This window comes from Manis javanica, chromosome 18, assembly GCF_040802235.1.
Source record: "Manis javanica isolate MJ-LG chromosome 18, MJ_LKY, whole genome shotgun sequence".
Taxonomy (NCBI): domain Eukaryota; kingdom Metazoa; phylum Chordata; class Mammalia; order Pholidota; family Manidae; genus Manis; species Manis javanica.
The window spans coordinates 15,156,346-15,172,252 of record NC_133173.1 but is presented as its reverse complement, the minus strand read 5'-3'; the positions used below and the strand labels follow the sequence as shown (position 1 = coordinate 15,172,252).

Below are 15,907 nucleotides of genomic sequence, written 5' to 3'. Positions count from 1 at the left end.
GCATCAAATCTGTATATTGCTTTGGGCAGGATGGCCATTTTGACGATATTGATTCTTCCTAGCCACGAGCATGGGATGAGTTTCCATTTGTTAGTGTCCCCTTTAATTTCTCTTAAGAGTGACTTGTAGTTTTCAGAGTACAGGTCATTCACTTCCTTGGTTAGATTTATTCCTAGGTATTTTCTTTTCTTTGATGCAATTGTGAATGGAGTTGTTTTCCTGATTTCTCTTTCTGTTGGTTCATTGTTAGTGTATAGGAAAGCCACAGATTTCTGTGTATTGATTTTGTATCCTGTAACTTTGCTGTATTCTGATATCAGTTCTAGTAGTTTTGGGGTGGAGTCTTTAGGATATTTTATGTATAATATCATGTCATCTGCAAATAGTGACAGTATAACTTCTTTACCGATCTGGATTCCTTGTATTTCTTTGTTTTGTCTTATTGCCATGGCTAGGACCTCCAGTACTATGTTAAATAGCAGTGGGGAGAGTGGGCATCCCTGTCTAGTTCCTGATCTCAGAGGAAAAGCTTTCAGCTTCTCGCTGTTCAATATAATGTTGGCTGTGGGTTTATCATAGATGGCTTTTATTATGTTGAGGTACTTGCTCTCTATTCCGATTTTGCTGAGAGTTTTTATCATGAATGGATGTTGAACTTTGTCAAATGCTTTTTCAGCATCTATGGAGATGATCATGTGGTTTTTGTCTTTCTTTTTGTTTATGTGGTGGATGATGTTGATGGATTTTCAAATGTTGTACCATCCTTGCATCACTGGGATGAATCCCACTTGGTCATGGTGTATGATCCTTTTGATATGCGGTTGAATTCTGTTTGCTAATATTTTATTGAGTATTTTTGCATCTACATTCATCAGGGATATTGGTCTGTAATTTTGTTTTTTGGTGGGGTCTTTGCCTGGTTTTGGTATCAGGGTGATGTTGGCTTCATAGAATGAGTTTGGGAGTATTCCCTCCTCTTCTGTTTTTTAGGAAAACTTTTAGGAGAATGGGTATTATGTCTTCTCTGTGTGTCTGATAAAATTCCAAGGTAAATCCGTCCGGTCTGGGTGCTTTGTTCTTGGGTAGTTTTTTGATTACCATTTCAATTTCTTTGCTCGTAATTGGTCTGTTTAACTTTTGTGTTTCTTCCTTGGTCAGTCTTGGAAGGTTGTATTTTTCTAGAAAGTTGTCCATTTCTTCTAGGTTCTCCAGCTTGTTGGCATATAGGTTTTCATAGTAGTCTTTAATAATTCTTTGTATTTCTGTGGAGTGTGTCGTGATTTTTCCTTTCTCATTTCTGATGCTGTTGATTTGTGTTGATTCTCTTTTTCTCTTAATAAGTTTGGCTAGAGGCTTATCTATTTTGTTTATTTTCTAAAAGAACCAGCTCTTGGTTTCATTGATTTTTGCTATTGTTTTATTCTTCTCAATTTTGTTTATTTCTTCTCTGATCTTTATTATGTCCCTCCTTTTGCTGACCTTAGGCCTCATTTGTTCTTCTTTTTCCAATTTCAATAATTGTGACATTAGACCATTCATTTGGGATTGTTCTTCCTTCTTTAAATATGCCTGGATTGCTATATACTTTCCTCTTAAGACTGCTTTTGCCATATCCCACAGTAGTTGGGGCTTTGTGTTGTTGTTGTCATTTGTTTCCATATATTGCTGGATCTCCATTTTAATTTGGTCATTGATCCATTGATTATTTAGGAGCATGTTGTTAAGTCTCCATGTGTTTGTGAGCCTTTTTGCTTTCTTTGTATAATTTATTTCTGGTTTTATGCATTTGTGGTCTGAAAAGTTGGTTGGTAGGATTTCAATCTTTTGGAATTTACTGAGGCTATTTTTGTGGGCTAGTATGTGGTCTATTCTGGAGAATGTTCCATGTGCACTTGAGAAGAATGTGTGTCCTGTTGCTTTTGGATGTAGAGTTCTGTAGATGTCTGTTAGGTCCATCTGTTCTAGTGTGTTGTTCAGTGCCTCTGTGTCCTTACTTATTTTCTGTCTGGTGGATCTGTCCTTTGGAGTGAGTGGTGTGTTGAAGTCTCCTAGAACGAATGCATTGCATTCTATTTCCTCCTTTAATTCGGTTAGTATTTGTTTCACATATGTTGGTGCTCCTGTATTGGGTGCATATACATTTATAATGGTTATATCCTCTTGTTGGACTGAGCCCTTTATCATTATGTAATGTCCTTCTTTATCTTTTGTTACTTTATTTTGAAGTCTATTTTGTCTGATACTGGTATTGCAACATCTGCTTTTTTCTCTCTGTTGTTTGCATGAAATATCTTTTTCCATCCCTTGACTTTAAGTCTGTGCATGTCTTTAGGTTTGAGGTGAGTCTCTTGTAAGCAGCATATGGATGGATCTTGCTTTTTTATCCATTCTATTACTGTATGTCTTTTGATTGGTGCATTAAGTCCATTTACATTTAGGGTGATTATTGAAAGGTATGTACTTATTGCCATTGCAGGCTTTAAGTTTGTGGTTACCAAAGGTTCAAGGTTAGCTTCTTTACTCTCTTACTGTCTAACTTAACTCGCTTATTGAGCTATTATAAACATGGTCTGCTGATTCTTTATTTCTCTCCCTTCTTATTCCTCCTCCTCCCTTCTTCATATGTTGGGTGTTTTGTTCTGTGCTCTTTTTAGGAGTTCTCCCATCTAGAGCAGTCCCTGTAAGATGCCCTGTAGAGGTGGTTTGTGGGAGGCAAATTCCCTCAACTTTTGCCTCTCTGGGAATTGTTTAATCCCTCCTTCATATTTAAATGATAATCGTGCTGGATACAGTATTCTTGGTTCAAGGCCCTTCTGTTTCATTGCATTAAATATATCATGTCATTCTTTTCTGGCCTGTAGCTGCCATTCTCTTCTGCCCTGTAGCATTTCTGTTGAGAAGTCTGATGATAGCCTGAAGGGTTTTCCTTTGTAGGTGACCTTTTTTTTTCTCTCTGGCTGCCTTTAATACTTTGTCCTTGTCTTTGATCTTTGCTGTTTTAATTATTATGTGTCTTGGTGTTGCCCTCCTTGGATCCCTTGTCATGGGAGTTCTGTGTACCTCTGTGGTCTGAGAGGCCATTTCCTCCCCTAGTTTGGGGAAGTTTTCAGCAATTATTTCTTCAAAGACACTTTCTATCCCTTTTTCTCTCTCTTCTTCTTCTGGTACCCCTATAATGTGGATATTGTGCCATTTCGATTGGTCACACAGTTCTCTTAAAATTCTTTCATTCCTGGAGATCCTTTTATCTCTCTCTGCATCAGCTTCTCTGCATTCCTGTTCTCTGTTTTCTAGTCCATTAATGATCTCTTGCATCTCGTCCATTCTGTTTTGAAGTCCTTCCAGAGATTGTTTTATTTCTGTATTCTCCCTCCTTAGTTCTTGCATATTTCTCTGCAAGTCCATCAGCATGGTTATGACTTTTCTTTTGAATTCTTTTTCAGGAAGACTGGTTAAATCTATCTCCCCAGGTTCCTTCTCAGGGGAAGATGTAGAAGATGTTGAAGCTGTCTGGGTTAGTCTTGTCTGGATCAAATTTTTTTGCCTTTTCATGTTGATGGGTGCAGTGGTGTGCTATTGACATGGCTGTCAGCTGGGAGAGCCAAGACTCTTTCCACTTGCTCCTGGCCTTTCTTTACTAGGACAACTGTGACCCCTAGTGGCTTGTGTTGGGCAAGTGCCTGTAGATTGGGTCTCTGTATCCAGCCTGGCTTGTATGGAGGAAGCTCCCTTGCCGTGGGCGTGGCCAGCCTCAGGCTGCTGCTCTGCTATGGCAGGGCCCTGGAGGGGTAATGGAGGGGGGACTGTTTGACTGTTTACATCCATGAGGGGTCTCAGAGCTGTTGCCCAGGGGGTTAGTGCGCCCAGAGTTCCCTGGAGTTTCCCCTTGCTGAACTGTGACCTGGGATGTTTACATCCAGCTGTGGGATCCCTGTCCCTTTAAGACTTTCAAAAAGCACTCGCTTTTCTTTGTCCCAGAGGTGCCGGCTTTGGGACCTGCTCCCCGGTCTTGCTCGCCTGTTTCCCTAGTATTTAGCGCCCCACACATGCACTGTGTCTGTGCTCTGGTGCGGATGGCTGGGGCTGGGTTGTCAGCAGTCCTGGGCTCCCTCTCCCTCCCCTCTCCGACTCTTCTCCTCCTGCCAGGAGCTGGAGTGGGGGCCCTCGGGTCCTGCCAGGCCAGGGCTTGTATCTTACCCCTTTCACCAGGCGCTGGGTTCTCGCAGGTGTAGATGTAGTCTGGCTGTTGTCCTGTGTCTTCTGGTCTCTCTTTTAGGGATAGTTGTATTTGTTGTATTTTCAAAAATATATGTTTTTGGAAGGAGATTCCCACTGCCCTACTCATGTCGCCATCCTGGCTCCACCCCCTTTCACAGCCACTCTTATTAAAGAACCTGGCTTCCACCCTAGAATACAGTCCTGTTTGTCCCTAGAAATAATTGCTTGCTTGTTTGTTTATCTATCTGTTAATTTCCTGGCATTCACTTCAATTTTGCACTGAAATGGTTCAGCCTTGTGAAATGACCGTTTTTGTAGATTGAAGATGGTTGAATAGCAGTTTTTTTTCTAATTTGTGACAAAATTTAAGGAGGTACATTTTCTAGAAGTATTACTGAAAATATTTTTATTACTATAACATTGAAATAAAAATAATTCCATTTGTTGCTAAAATTATAATAATAAAGTTGAGCATATGATATTAGGTAAAATGTTAAACAGTATTGTCATAGAATATTTAACATATAAAAATGTCAGTAGTTCTATTGAGAAGAAATGTTATTGTTATAACTAAAATTTAAAGTAAAATAAATACAATGGAAGTAGACTTTGAAGTAGAATATGAAAAGTAATTTCTGATAAGTGACAGATAAAATACACCAGACAATTAAGAAGATGATTTTATTCAAGCTATTGAATGTGCACTAGTAAGAAAGAAACCTCTTAAAAAAGGAAGAAATGTGGGGTTTTATGAAAAAAGAGAGAGTCAGTGAGAAAGGGGGAAGTGAGTCCTGTCTGGGAATATGGTTAGCCTCTTCTGGGAACACTGGAGGGTACAGCCCTTAACCATTTTTGCTTTCTGGGAACACAGCTCAGGTAAAGTTTAACATTGTCAGATGAAATGAGGTTACCGATCTTTAGTTATGTTTATAAATCATGTGGGATGTACGCCACAGTTTAAGAGTAGGATTCAGAGAAAATTTACCAACAATTTCATTCATAACTTAAATTAAAATCTATAGGTTTCTTAATGCCTCGTTTTGCATCAGAGGACTAAAATCAGGAAGCTTTGTCTTGTGGGGATGACCAGGAATTGAAATTCCTTGGAAGCTAAGCAAGGAGAAGAAACAGGTACAAAAAGGGAGGTTTCAAAAGGAAGGGCCTGTCAGTGAGTCCTGTTGGGATCAACTCCACAGTTTCTTCCAGTAGGGAAGGAGGCTAAAGATAGGCTAGGCGGTTATAAACGGGACAGGGCAGATGAGGTAAGTCTGTGGATTTAGTTAAAGAATGCATTTTAAGAGAACAAAATCATGACCCATATAAATGAACATGTATCAGTGATTTTAGTTAGCTCATTAATTAATTTAAGAGCTGGGCAAATATCGCAGTTGTTAAAGGAAAGATTAAAGAACCATGAATTTATATGGAGTAAAAGAACGTTGGAGTGAGTTTACAAATGGAAGCAAAACTGGCTTTTTCCCCCCTGCAGAAAGGGTTGTCCCTCCACCAGACAATTATCTGCCTGTCTACAAACAACTATTTGCATTGCTATTGTTATGGAAAATACTGAAAAAAAAACCTGGACTGGATCACCGACAGAAAAAACCAAGCAGCACTCTGAGGTCTTGGAGTGTTGAGGCTTTATTTCACACCCGCGGGCTCAGAGGGGAGTAATCTCCCAAAAAGTCTGAGCCCTGAACAAAGGAAAAGGGAGCAATTGATACCTTTCTGCTTCCTTATCTGTAACATTCCTACGTACACAGCAAGGGAGCAGGCAAGGGGGAGGGAGTTTAGGGAGCGAACCTTGGGACCCGGTGCTCGGCAGCACAGGAAACCAAGGGAGTGTTCTTTTTTTTGTTTGGGTTGAGGAAGGGGTGAGGCAGAGGGGCACCACCTCCTAAATTACTGTCCTTGTAGTGTTGCTTATGTTGAGAAGGGAGGGGTGTGAGACAGAGTGGAGCCACCCGCTAGGTTGCTGTCCTTGTAAATTTTCCCTATCATTTCCCCCTCTGATGCCCGTTCAAACACTTCGTTTTAGGGGGCATCATCTCCTTGGCTTATGACAGGGTCATAGTGGCTCCGCATATACAGGAGCTGTATGGAGGAAACGCATTCCTCGATAAAGTTAATGAGCCAGTTAAATATGCGGGTTCCACTAATGGTTTAAGGAACAGCAGAATCGCTGGCCCAGCAAGGCCAGTTAGAAGAGTGTTAGCCATGGATTCTATTCAAATCATTCTTGGAACTAAGACTTTTTATTTTCTAACATTTTATTCCTATGCTGGATGTTTTTTTTACTTTGACTAGATTACTCTTAACTATGCCAGACTTACTTGCATAAAAACAACAATCTTCTTTAAGGGCTGTACATAAGCTTCCCTGTGACATGAACAGGAGGTCCAGTCTTTTACAATTTTGCAACACTTTAACCAGGGAATCAATCTGATCTTGCAGCTGAATCATGGTGGTTTCAAGTTGCTCTAAATCTTGATCAGCTTTCTCTGTTAGGGCATCAGGCCCTAAGTCTCTTTTATTAAAGCTGCTGTGTCTACTGCCGCTGATCCAGCTCTACTGAGCCTGACTAGAGCAGGGATCAGTAAAGGGGCAGCTTGTTCTGCCTAGGAAATCTCACTGGGGAAAAGGAGGTAGCTCCCTTTAGCCCACTATGCACTTTATAACTTTTGTACAATTAAACATTACAGAGAGGTACTTTGGAAATGCAGGCTGAGACTTGGGTCCAGCTAGGAGAGACAGGTAAGCACAGTAAAACAACTTAAAGATTGCTCAATAGACAATAGAAAGGGCAACTTTTTTGAGAAATAGCCCAGTCCAGGGGTGCAATAGCACAGAGTCCAATGCCCAGAATAAAAGACACTGCTCCAACGAGAGCCAGGATCTGCAGCGCGCAGGTGTCTATTAGTCAATCGTCAGATGCGGAGACAGAGAGGATCTGGAGGTCTGGCCAGGCCTCCTGCTGATGTGCTTCCTCATCAGGATGACAGGCTCTTTTTATTCAGGAATGACGGACTCTTGGATTGATGCCTGCAACCTTGAGGGCAGTAGGAGTAGTTACAACAATAATGTGGGGCCAGTCTACTGAGGTTTGAGGGGGTCTTCTTTCCAATCTTTAACCCAGACTGAGTTCCTAGCCTGGAAGGAATGTACTGGGGTTCTTTTGAGGGTGCGATTCATTCGCTCTACTTTCCCTGAACTCTGTGGCCTGTATGCAGTGTGAAGTTTCTAGGTAATATTGAGGAATTCAGTTAACATTTGCACTATATCTGCTACAAAGCAGACTCATTGTCACTGTGTATTGTGGACGGTAGGCCAAACCAGGGCACAATTTCTCTCAGGAGGACTTTGGCTACCTCCCGACTCTGTTCTGTTCTGGTTGGGAAGGCTTCGCCCCAGTCAGAGTACGTACACACTATTACTGGGAGGTGTCTGAGTGCCCTGCTTGGCTGGACCTCCGTGAAGTCTATCTCAAGGTCTTCAAAGGGGGCAACTCCCATTCTTTGGACACCAGGTGGGAGTCATGGCACAGATCGAGCATTATTTCTGGCACAAGTTACACACTGTCTACTCACTGCTCGGCACAGTGCTGGAAACTGGCTGATGTAGTATTGCTTTTGAGGAGGGCCTCCAGGGCAGTTTTTCCCAGGTGGGTGAGCTGGTGGTATTTGCTGACTAGTTGCCTTCCGGTTGCAGTCAGGACAAAGATGTCTGTCTGGCAACATCCACCATCCGTTGTCAGTTAAAGTGATTCCAGTCTTTCTCCTTTTCAGTGTACCTGCGTGGAGGGGCCTCTACCAGGGTGTTAGGGCCACAGTGAGGGAAGGAGCTCTCCCTGCCTCCTTACCGGCTGCTGCTTTGGCAGCTTTATCTGCCATCCCATTTCCCTGTGCTGTAGGGTTGTTTTCTTTTTGATATTCTTTGCAATGCAGAATTGCTACCTTTATTATGTAGCCAAGAGACTGAAGGGCATTTTCATATCTGGCAGGCCTAGGGCTGGTGCTTGTTCTGAAGCAGTTTTTATTTCCAGGAAGGTGCTCTCACCTCTTTTGTCCAGGCAGGGGCTTTCAGTCTGGCCCCCCAGGAGGTTGCAGAGGGACCTTGCCATTGCTGAGAATCTGGGAATCCAGAGTTTTGCAGAACCTGGCGGCCCCTAGGAACTTTCGCATGCCCCCCCTCATCCTGGGCTGGGGCAAGGAGTTTACGACTTTTTTTCTTCTCTGGCCTTGGTGCCCCTTTCTCCCTGGGTGAGGAGGAAGCCTGAGTACCGGACTTGCTCTTGGCAGATTTGTGCCCTTTTTTATGAGTCTCGGTATCTTGAGTCTGAACAGGAGTTGCAGGAGGGCCTTTGTGCCTTTTGCACAATTTTCCTGGGTGTCACTGGCAAGGAGGAGGTCATCTGCATACTGCAGGAGGGCTCATCATGTGGCATCTCTCAGAAAGCTGGCAAGGTCTGCAGCCAATGCCTCTCTAAAGAGGGTGGGTGAGTTCTTAAAGTCTTGTGGAAGCCGCATCCATGTTAACTGCATCTGCGCCCTTATCTAGTTCAGTTCATTCAAAGGCAAATAAGAGCTGGCTTTAGGGGGCCAGCTAGAGACGGAGAAAGGCATCTTTATGTCTGTGCAAGTGAACTATTTGGCAGACTCTGGGATCTGGCTGAAGACGGTGTGCAGGCTTGGGACCACTGCGTGTAAAGAAACAGTCACTCTATTAATGGCTCACAGGTCTTGAACAGGCCGGTGCCCTCCTCCTGGCCTTTTGACTGGCAGAAACAGGGTTTTCCAGGGCAACTGACACTCGATTAGAATGCCTGCCTCTCTGAGTCTGATCAGGCGCTCCTGGATGCCTGCTCTCGCCTCTTGTGAGAGGGGAGACTGCCGCTGTCTTTGTGGCTCCAAGTGTAAGAATATAGTAATTTATCCTCCATTTACTCCGTGGTCTCAAGCACATAAGCCGGTGAGAATCATTCCTGGGCCTGCCCCACCTTATCTCTAAACATCTTCCCCAAGGCAACAGGCCAAGGGGATCTACTACAATAAAAGGCAAAACTCTCTGCACCATGCTACTGCTTGGTCTCTCCTTCTCTGTCTCTCTGTCCCTCTGTCTTGCTGTGCTCTCTGCTCTCTGTCTCTCTCTCCCACTGCTCGCTGTATTCTGTCTGTCCCACTGCTCTCTCTGTCTCTCTGTCCCTCTGCTCTCTCTGTCTCTCTGTCCCACTGCTCTCTCTGCTCTCTGTCTCTCTGTCCCGCTGCTCTATCTGCTCTCTGTGTCTCTCTCCCACTGCTCGCTGTATTCTGTCTGTCCCACTGCTCTCTCTGTCTCTCTGCTCTCTCTGTCTCTCTGTCCCACTGCTCTCTCTGCTCTCTGTCTCTCTGTCCCGCTGCTCTCTCTGCTCTCTGTGTCTCTCTGTCCCGCTGCTCTCACTGTTCTCTCTGTCCCGCTGTTCTCTCTGTCTCTCTGTCCCACAGCTCTCTCTGCTCTCTCTGTCTCTCTGTCCCACAGCTCTCTCTGCTCTCTCTGTTCTGCTGCTCTCTCTGTTCTCTCTGTCCCGCTGCTCTCTCTGTCTATCTGTCCCACAGCTCTCTCTGCTCTGTCTCTCTGTCCCGCTGCTCTCTCTGTTCTCTGTCTCTCTGTCCCACAGCTCTCTCTGCTCTCTTTCTCTCTGTCCCACTGCTCTCTCTGCTCTCTGTCTCTCTGTCCCACAGCTCTCTCTGCTCTCTGTCTCTCTGTCCCACTGCTCTCTCTGTCCAACAGCTCTCTCTGCTCTCTCTGTCTCTCTGTCCCGCTGCTCTCTCTGCTCTCTGTCTCTCTGTCCCACTGCTCTCTCTGTCCAACAGCTCTCTCTGCTCTCTCTGTCTCTCTGTCCTGCTGCTCTATCTGTCCCACAGCTCTCTCTGCTCTCTGTCTCTCTGTCCCACTGCTCTCTCTGTCCAACAGCTCTCTCTGCTCTCTCTGTCTCTCTGTCCCGCTGCTCTCTCTGCTCTCTCTGTCTCTCTGTCCCACAGCTCTCTCTGCTCTCTCTCTCCTCTGTTCTGCTGCTCTCTCTGCTCTCTCTGTCTATCTGTCCCACAGCTCTCTCTGCTCTCTCTGCCTCTCTGTCCCGCTGCTCTCTCTGTCTCTCTGTCCCACAGCTCTCTCTGCTCTCTCTGTCTCTCTGTCCCGCTGCTCTCTCTGTTCTCTCTGTCTCTCTGTCCCACTGCTCTCTCTGTCCCACAGCTCTCTTTGCTCTCTCTGTCTCTCTGTCCCACAGCTCTCTCTGCTCTCTGTCTCTCTGTCCCACTGCTCTCTCTGTCCAACAGCTCTCTCTGCTCTCTCTGTCTCTCTGTCCTGCTGCTCTATCTGTCCCACAGCTCTCTCTGCTCTGTCTCTCTGTCCCGCTGCTCTCTCTGCTCTCTGTCTCTCTGTCCCACAGCTCTCTCTGTCTCTCTGTCCCACTGTTCTCTCTGCTCTCTGTCTCTCTGTCCCACAGCTCTCTCTGCTCTCTCTGTCTCTCTGTCCCACTGCTCTCTCTGCTCTCTGTCTCTCTGTCCCACAGCTCTCTCTGCTCTCTCTGTCTCTCTGTCCCACTGCTCTCTCTGCTCTCTGTCTCTCTCTGTCCCACAGCTCTCTCTGCTCTCTCTTTCTATCAGTCCCACTGCTCTCTCTGCTTTCTCTCTCTCTCTGTCCCGGTTTCTCTTTCAGATAAAAAAAAATCTCTTGCTTGGGCCTGTGTCTCCTGAGTCATCCTGGGTAAAGAGGGTCGCAGCGAGATAACTCTTTCACCGAGAATAGTTGCAGTCGTTTTCACTGAAGAGGGCTACAGGGAGGGTAACCACAGAGTGTTATACCCCTGTGTTAATTATAAAAGTCATGTTTTGGCCTCTCACTTTCATTCTGACCATGGGCTCACGGGGGCCGAGTGCAAGAGAGCCCAGTCCTTGTCTGCTCCTGCCAGGCTAATGAGCCTTTCCTCACGGGGCTCTTCCTGGCAGCAACTGGGCTTTGGGGCTTTGCCTCCTTTGGGGCATTAATCCTTCTAATGCCTTCCCCCTTTCTTTTTTCTTTTTTTTTTACAGTAAGCACACTGGTCTCTGGCTAGGGGGGCCCTGGGCTTCCCCCCTCTAGGTGGCTGCTTCTCTCTGCCTTCTTCCCATCTGTCTCTTTCAGGGCAGCTGCCAGGAGACTTGCCTTTTTCTTTATTTTTCTCTTTGGCAATTTCAGTTATCTTAGTGAAGCACTCAAGCTTTTGGAGCTTTCATCTGATGTCTGGGGCAGCTTGGGCTGCGAATGTGCTGTTTACTATCTGCTGGCTCCCTGGTGACTCAGAGTTGAAAGGGGTGTAGATGCAATAAGTTTCACACAGTCTCTCATCATAGTCTCCAGGAGACTCTTCTGGTTGTTGAGTGACTGAAAAAACTTTAGTCATGTTCATAGGCCTTTGGGACCCAGCTTTGATCTCCTGGAGGAGAGCGTCCTGATATCGGTGGATCTGTTGCTGTCCCTCAGGGGTGGTGAAGTCCCTCTTGGGGTGCTCCTTGGGAACAGCAATTTCAGCCTATGCACCCTGACCAAGGACCCCAGCTGCCTCTTCTCTTCTGTTGTGAACAGGGTACTGCTTTCAGGCCCTGCATCTCTTGCACTGGCATCTGAAGGGCACCTGCTCCCAGCTGAGGGTGCAGTCAGGCTGCTGGTCCAGGGGGAAGTGGGTTCACTGGTCTGGAGTTGGCAGGGAGGCTCATGGCGACGAGGTATCAGGGATCAGGGGCTGGGTGCTGATGGCCTTGGAGGCACATAATGCGGAGGCAATATTAGCTTTTCCTCTGGGTCACCCGTAAAAATGTGTGGAGGCTCAGGCTTCTGTTGTTTCTTTGCAGGCTTCCTTGTTGAGGCAACTAAGACCCTACCCTGTCCCTGCCTGTTGCAAGCGAATTGCACCCAAGGGGGAAGAGTCTGGGCAGTTTCTAACCAAGAGTTAAAGTGTGGGAACTGATTAGGATGACCTGGATCTCTAGGGATGACCCGCCAGGCTCAGCAGATTGTTGGGACCTCTAGGGTTCCTTCTGGAGGCCACCCTACACTAAAGGTTGGCAATACAGATTCACACACGTTTTTCAACCTGCCAGGGGTTAATTTTACTGTGTTGTTTTCTGAAAATCTTTCTGAAATTTTTGATCATAGTGTCAAGGACTGTGGGTTTACTGTGCCGTGACCCCATGACGTGTCCATGGATGGTGCCGCGACAACAGACAAGGGAGGGGTGCCTCCTCTAGAGAGGAGACCAGTCAGATGCCCGTCCATTCGCGCTCCTGCGGAGACTTTGGCCAGCTTTGGCTAAGGTGCACCTTCATAAGTCTCGGCCCAGGTCAGCCGAAGCTGAATCATCGATATGCTGTGATGGCTGACCACGAAAGCAGATGAGGGCCCATGCAGATTCCGTAGCACAGGCCGTGGAATCACAGATTCAGTGCAGACTGAATGACTTCAGCTGCCCTGCACACTCACTCACACACACACACACACACACACGCACACACCCACCCCGGCAGACCAGAGTTTAAACATTCCCCCCCTGGGAATGTCTACCTGTGAGACTTCTAATAAGTCTCCCGGGAGGTGGTCAGGCTCCCCTTCCATCCCAATGGGTGGGACTGGCTGGGTCAGGGGCCCCAGGGCCTTACCTGATTCAGTGTCAGAACCAGGTCCTCACATGCCAAGCCTCCTTGAGTCCAGCAGGAACAGCAGAGCGGGGCTGGCCCAGGGTGACCAGGTGGCAGGCAGGGCGCGCCTTCTCTGTTGAGATCTCCTGTTCCATCACCACCCTGCCATTGCCCCAAACCGGTGGCAACAAAGGGCCAGCGCGGTTGGGTTTCCCGGTCAGGGAACCAAATGTTACAGAAAATACTGAAAAAAAACCTGGACTGGATCACCGACGGAAAAACCAAGCGGCACTCGGAGGTCTTGTAGTGTTGAGGCTTTATTTCATACCGGCGGGCTCAGAGGGGAGTAATCTCCCAAAAAGTCTGAGCCCCGAACAAAGGAAAAAGGAGCAATTTATACCTTTCTGCTTCCTTATCTGTAACATTCCTACGTACACAGCAAGCGAGCAGGCAAGGGGGAAGGAGTTCAGGGAGCGAACCTTGGGACCTGGTGCTCTGCAGCAGGGGGAAACCAAGGGAGAGTTCTTTTTTTTGTTTGGATTGAGGAGGGGGCGAGGCAAAGAGGAGCCACCTTGTAAATTACTGTCCTTGTAGTGTTGTTTATGTTGAGGAGGGAGGGGTGTGAGACAGAGTGGAGCCACCCACTAGGTTGCTGTCCTTGTAAATTTTCCCTATCACTATCAGTTATCTATAGTTTACAAAGGTGTAAAATAGCCCAAAAGCAGAAATGACTGAGCTGCATAGGATCAGATAATTCCCAGAGGCTCCAGCATTCCACTGAAAGGATATTCATTAATCTCTTTTGCTTCTGCCAAAGTCTGAAATTTTCCCTAGCATGCTTGCTCTATAATTAGCTCATGCTTCCTCTAATATTCATCTATCAGTTGATTGGCTATATTCTCTGCTTTACGTGCCATATCTGATCCCAAATGTCCTTTCCCTTGTCCCCATCTCTTCGTGATCTCCCATCATGGCAGAGTTATCTAAGATACCAAAATGTCTAAATTGGCATCCAGCTCTGAGTACAGAGTGCTCAAGTTTGGATTGCTTTTGCTTAACATCTTGTCTTTCTCTTTTTTAGATGGTATTTTTAAATTTTTTAATTTAATGTTGTTAAGTGATGACCAAGGTTTCTGTTAAATTGGGAATTAATCAGCGTAGCTATAATTTTCACTACCTAGCAGTCTAACTAGGTTTTCATCTGTAAGTTAAAGGCGAAGGTTAATGAATTTGCATCAGCCCAGGGCTTCTCAACCTGGAAGGCTTTGCCTCCCAAGGAAGGTGCTGCTGGCATCTAGTGGGTAGAGGCCAGAAATGTTGCTAAACCAGTAAAAGGGACAAGACAACTCCCCACAACAAAATTATCCAGTCCTTAATGTTAATAATGCCAAAGTTGAGAAGCCCGGATAGCCCATTGAAAAATGTTAGAGGAGAGGTGAAATTTCTGCTGTGATAAAATTAAAAATAATTTTATGATCTTAAATAGATATGGAAAGCATATATTTTTGGTCTTAAAATAATACTCTTCTTACCAATTTTCCATTTTAGAAATGAAGCAATCAGTATTACCTTTAATTTGAGAGACTAAATGGTTAAGTGGAAACAGATACCTTTCCCTTGAAATATGATATATATATAACACGTAATTTAAAAATTTTCCCTATTTTAGGTTTTACTGAAGAAACATTTAAGAGATTGATCACATTTTGACATATTTAAAATTTGGAATTGTCAACCTTTTTATACGACATATTTTGGCAGTAAACATGAAAGCTTTCTTTGAAGTTTTAGAACAATTATACAAGAAGGTCCTTCTTGGATCCGCGCTTGAACATGACAGCTATGATTACATCTCTTATCTCAACCCAGCATTTTTGGATCAAGATTGTTCTACAAGCACCTGCTCAGAATGCTCAAACCCCCACGGAGTCCAAGACAAGCATCAGCCGTCCTCTGTCAATCTGTCTACCGTTTCTGTAGCCCCTGTGTGCCTGAAGAGACACTGTCAGATAAGCAATGCCCGAGAAATAATGCTCCTCCAGCTCACAGTGATCAGAGTGATGATAACCCGAATACTGTCTGTCGAAACTGAGCTCCGTGCAAAGGACAAGTACAGAGATATAATCACAATTCTTTTAAAATCGTCTAACATCGATTCTAAATTAGTAAGCATTTGTTGTTTGTGGGTCTTTTTTTTTTTTTAAAGATCTAGATTTTTAAAATAAATGTTCTAAAAAATCATTCAGCAACAGTGGGTAAATTTTTTGTTTTCCCATAGACCTGTATGTTCCAAAACTCGGATAAATTGTTATCTCACCTGGCTGCCAAGTGCCTTGCACTACTTCTGTATTTCCAATTGAGAGAAAAGGTAAGATAAGTTATCAAATTATGTTATTATTTCTTCTATAGTTTCTTTAAAATTGGTCTTTTACCCTTTAGATATTTGTTTCAATAGAATGTTTGTTTACATAATAATGTGTGCAAATCCACAGAGGTGTAAGAATGGAGTAATATGATGGTGACTTGTATCAAGGATTAAAGTCTTAAATTTCTTGTAAATTATTACAAGTCAGATTCTTAACCTGAAGGATGGGTTTCAAATCAGTGAGTCCATAACTTTCTTCAAAGGAGTAGGTAGGCCTCCTTCCTCTTCTCAAAAAAAATGGTTTAAGAACTAAGAACGGTCTTTGGCATATTGAAAAAAATACAAATTGAGCATCAGGTTTTCTCTCATGTCTGAATTAGTTAACAAAAAAAATTAAGCCTATACTGGCTTATTACAGCTATTATTGCTTTTTCCTTTCTTAAAATGATATTTTTTTAAGTGCAAAAAGGTGGTAGTTACAGTAGAAATTTTAGAACATGAGAATAAGTATAAAGAACAAAATCGAAGTTACGTATCATTCCACCACCTGGAATAGCCACAGCCAGTATTTTGCTGTTCCCTTTGGATCCTTTATTTCTATGGCATACTGAACTTCTTGATTTAAAGATTAGGATTTGTGTCCTTGTTTTACCAAACATCATCATACTTTTTTTGG

The 15,907-nt window shown here is 44.6% G+C and overlaps 1 protein-coding gene across 10 annotated transcripts in view; it reads left to right on the top strand.

Annotated features, from left to right (window-relative positions):
* Positions 1 to 15,907, top strand: part of LINS1 (lines homolog 1) — a 40,992-nt gene that overhangs the window by 17,418 nt on the left and 7,667 nt on the right. For 7 of the 10 annotated variants that reach the window (XR_012127227.1, XM_037000585.2, XM_073227267.1 and 4 more), the window contains 2 exons: positions 14,536 to 15,031; positions 15,145 to 15,234. Coding sequence is in view for 9 of the 10 variants with exons in the window: in XM_037000585.2 (XP_036856480.2) it covers positions 14,633 to 15,031; positions 15,145 to 15,234 (489 nt within the window). In the remaining variant the exon portion in view is untranslated. The remainder of the gene's footprint in view (positions 1 to 14,535; positions 15,032 to 15,144; positions 15,235 to 15,907) is intronic. The other 3 variants (XM_073227270.1, XM_073227269.1, XM_073227268.1) reach the window with 1 other exon arrangement.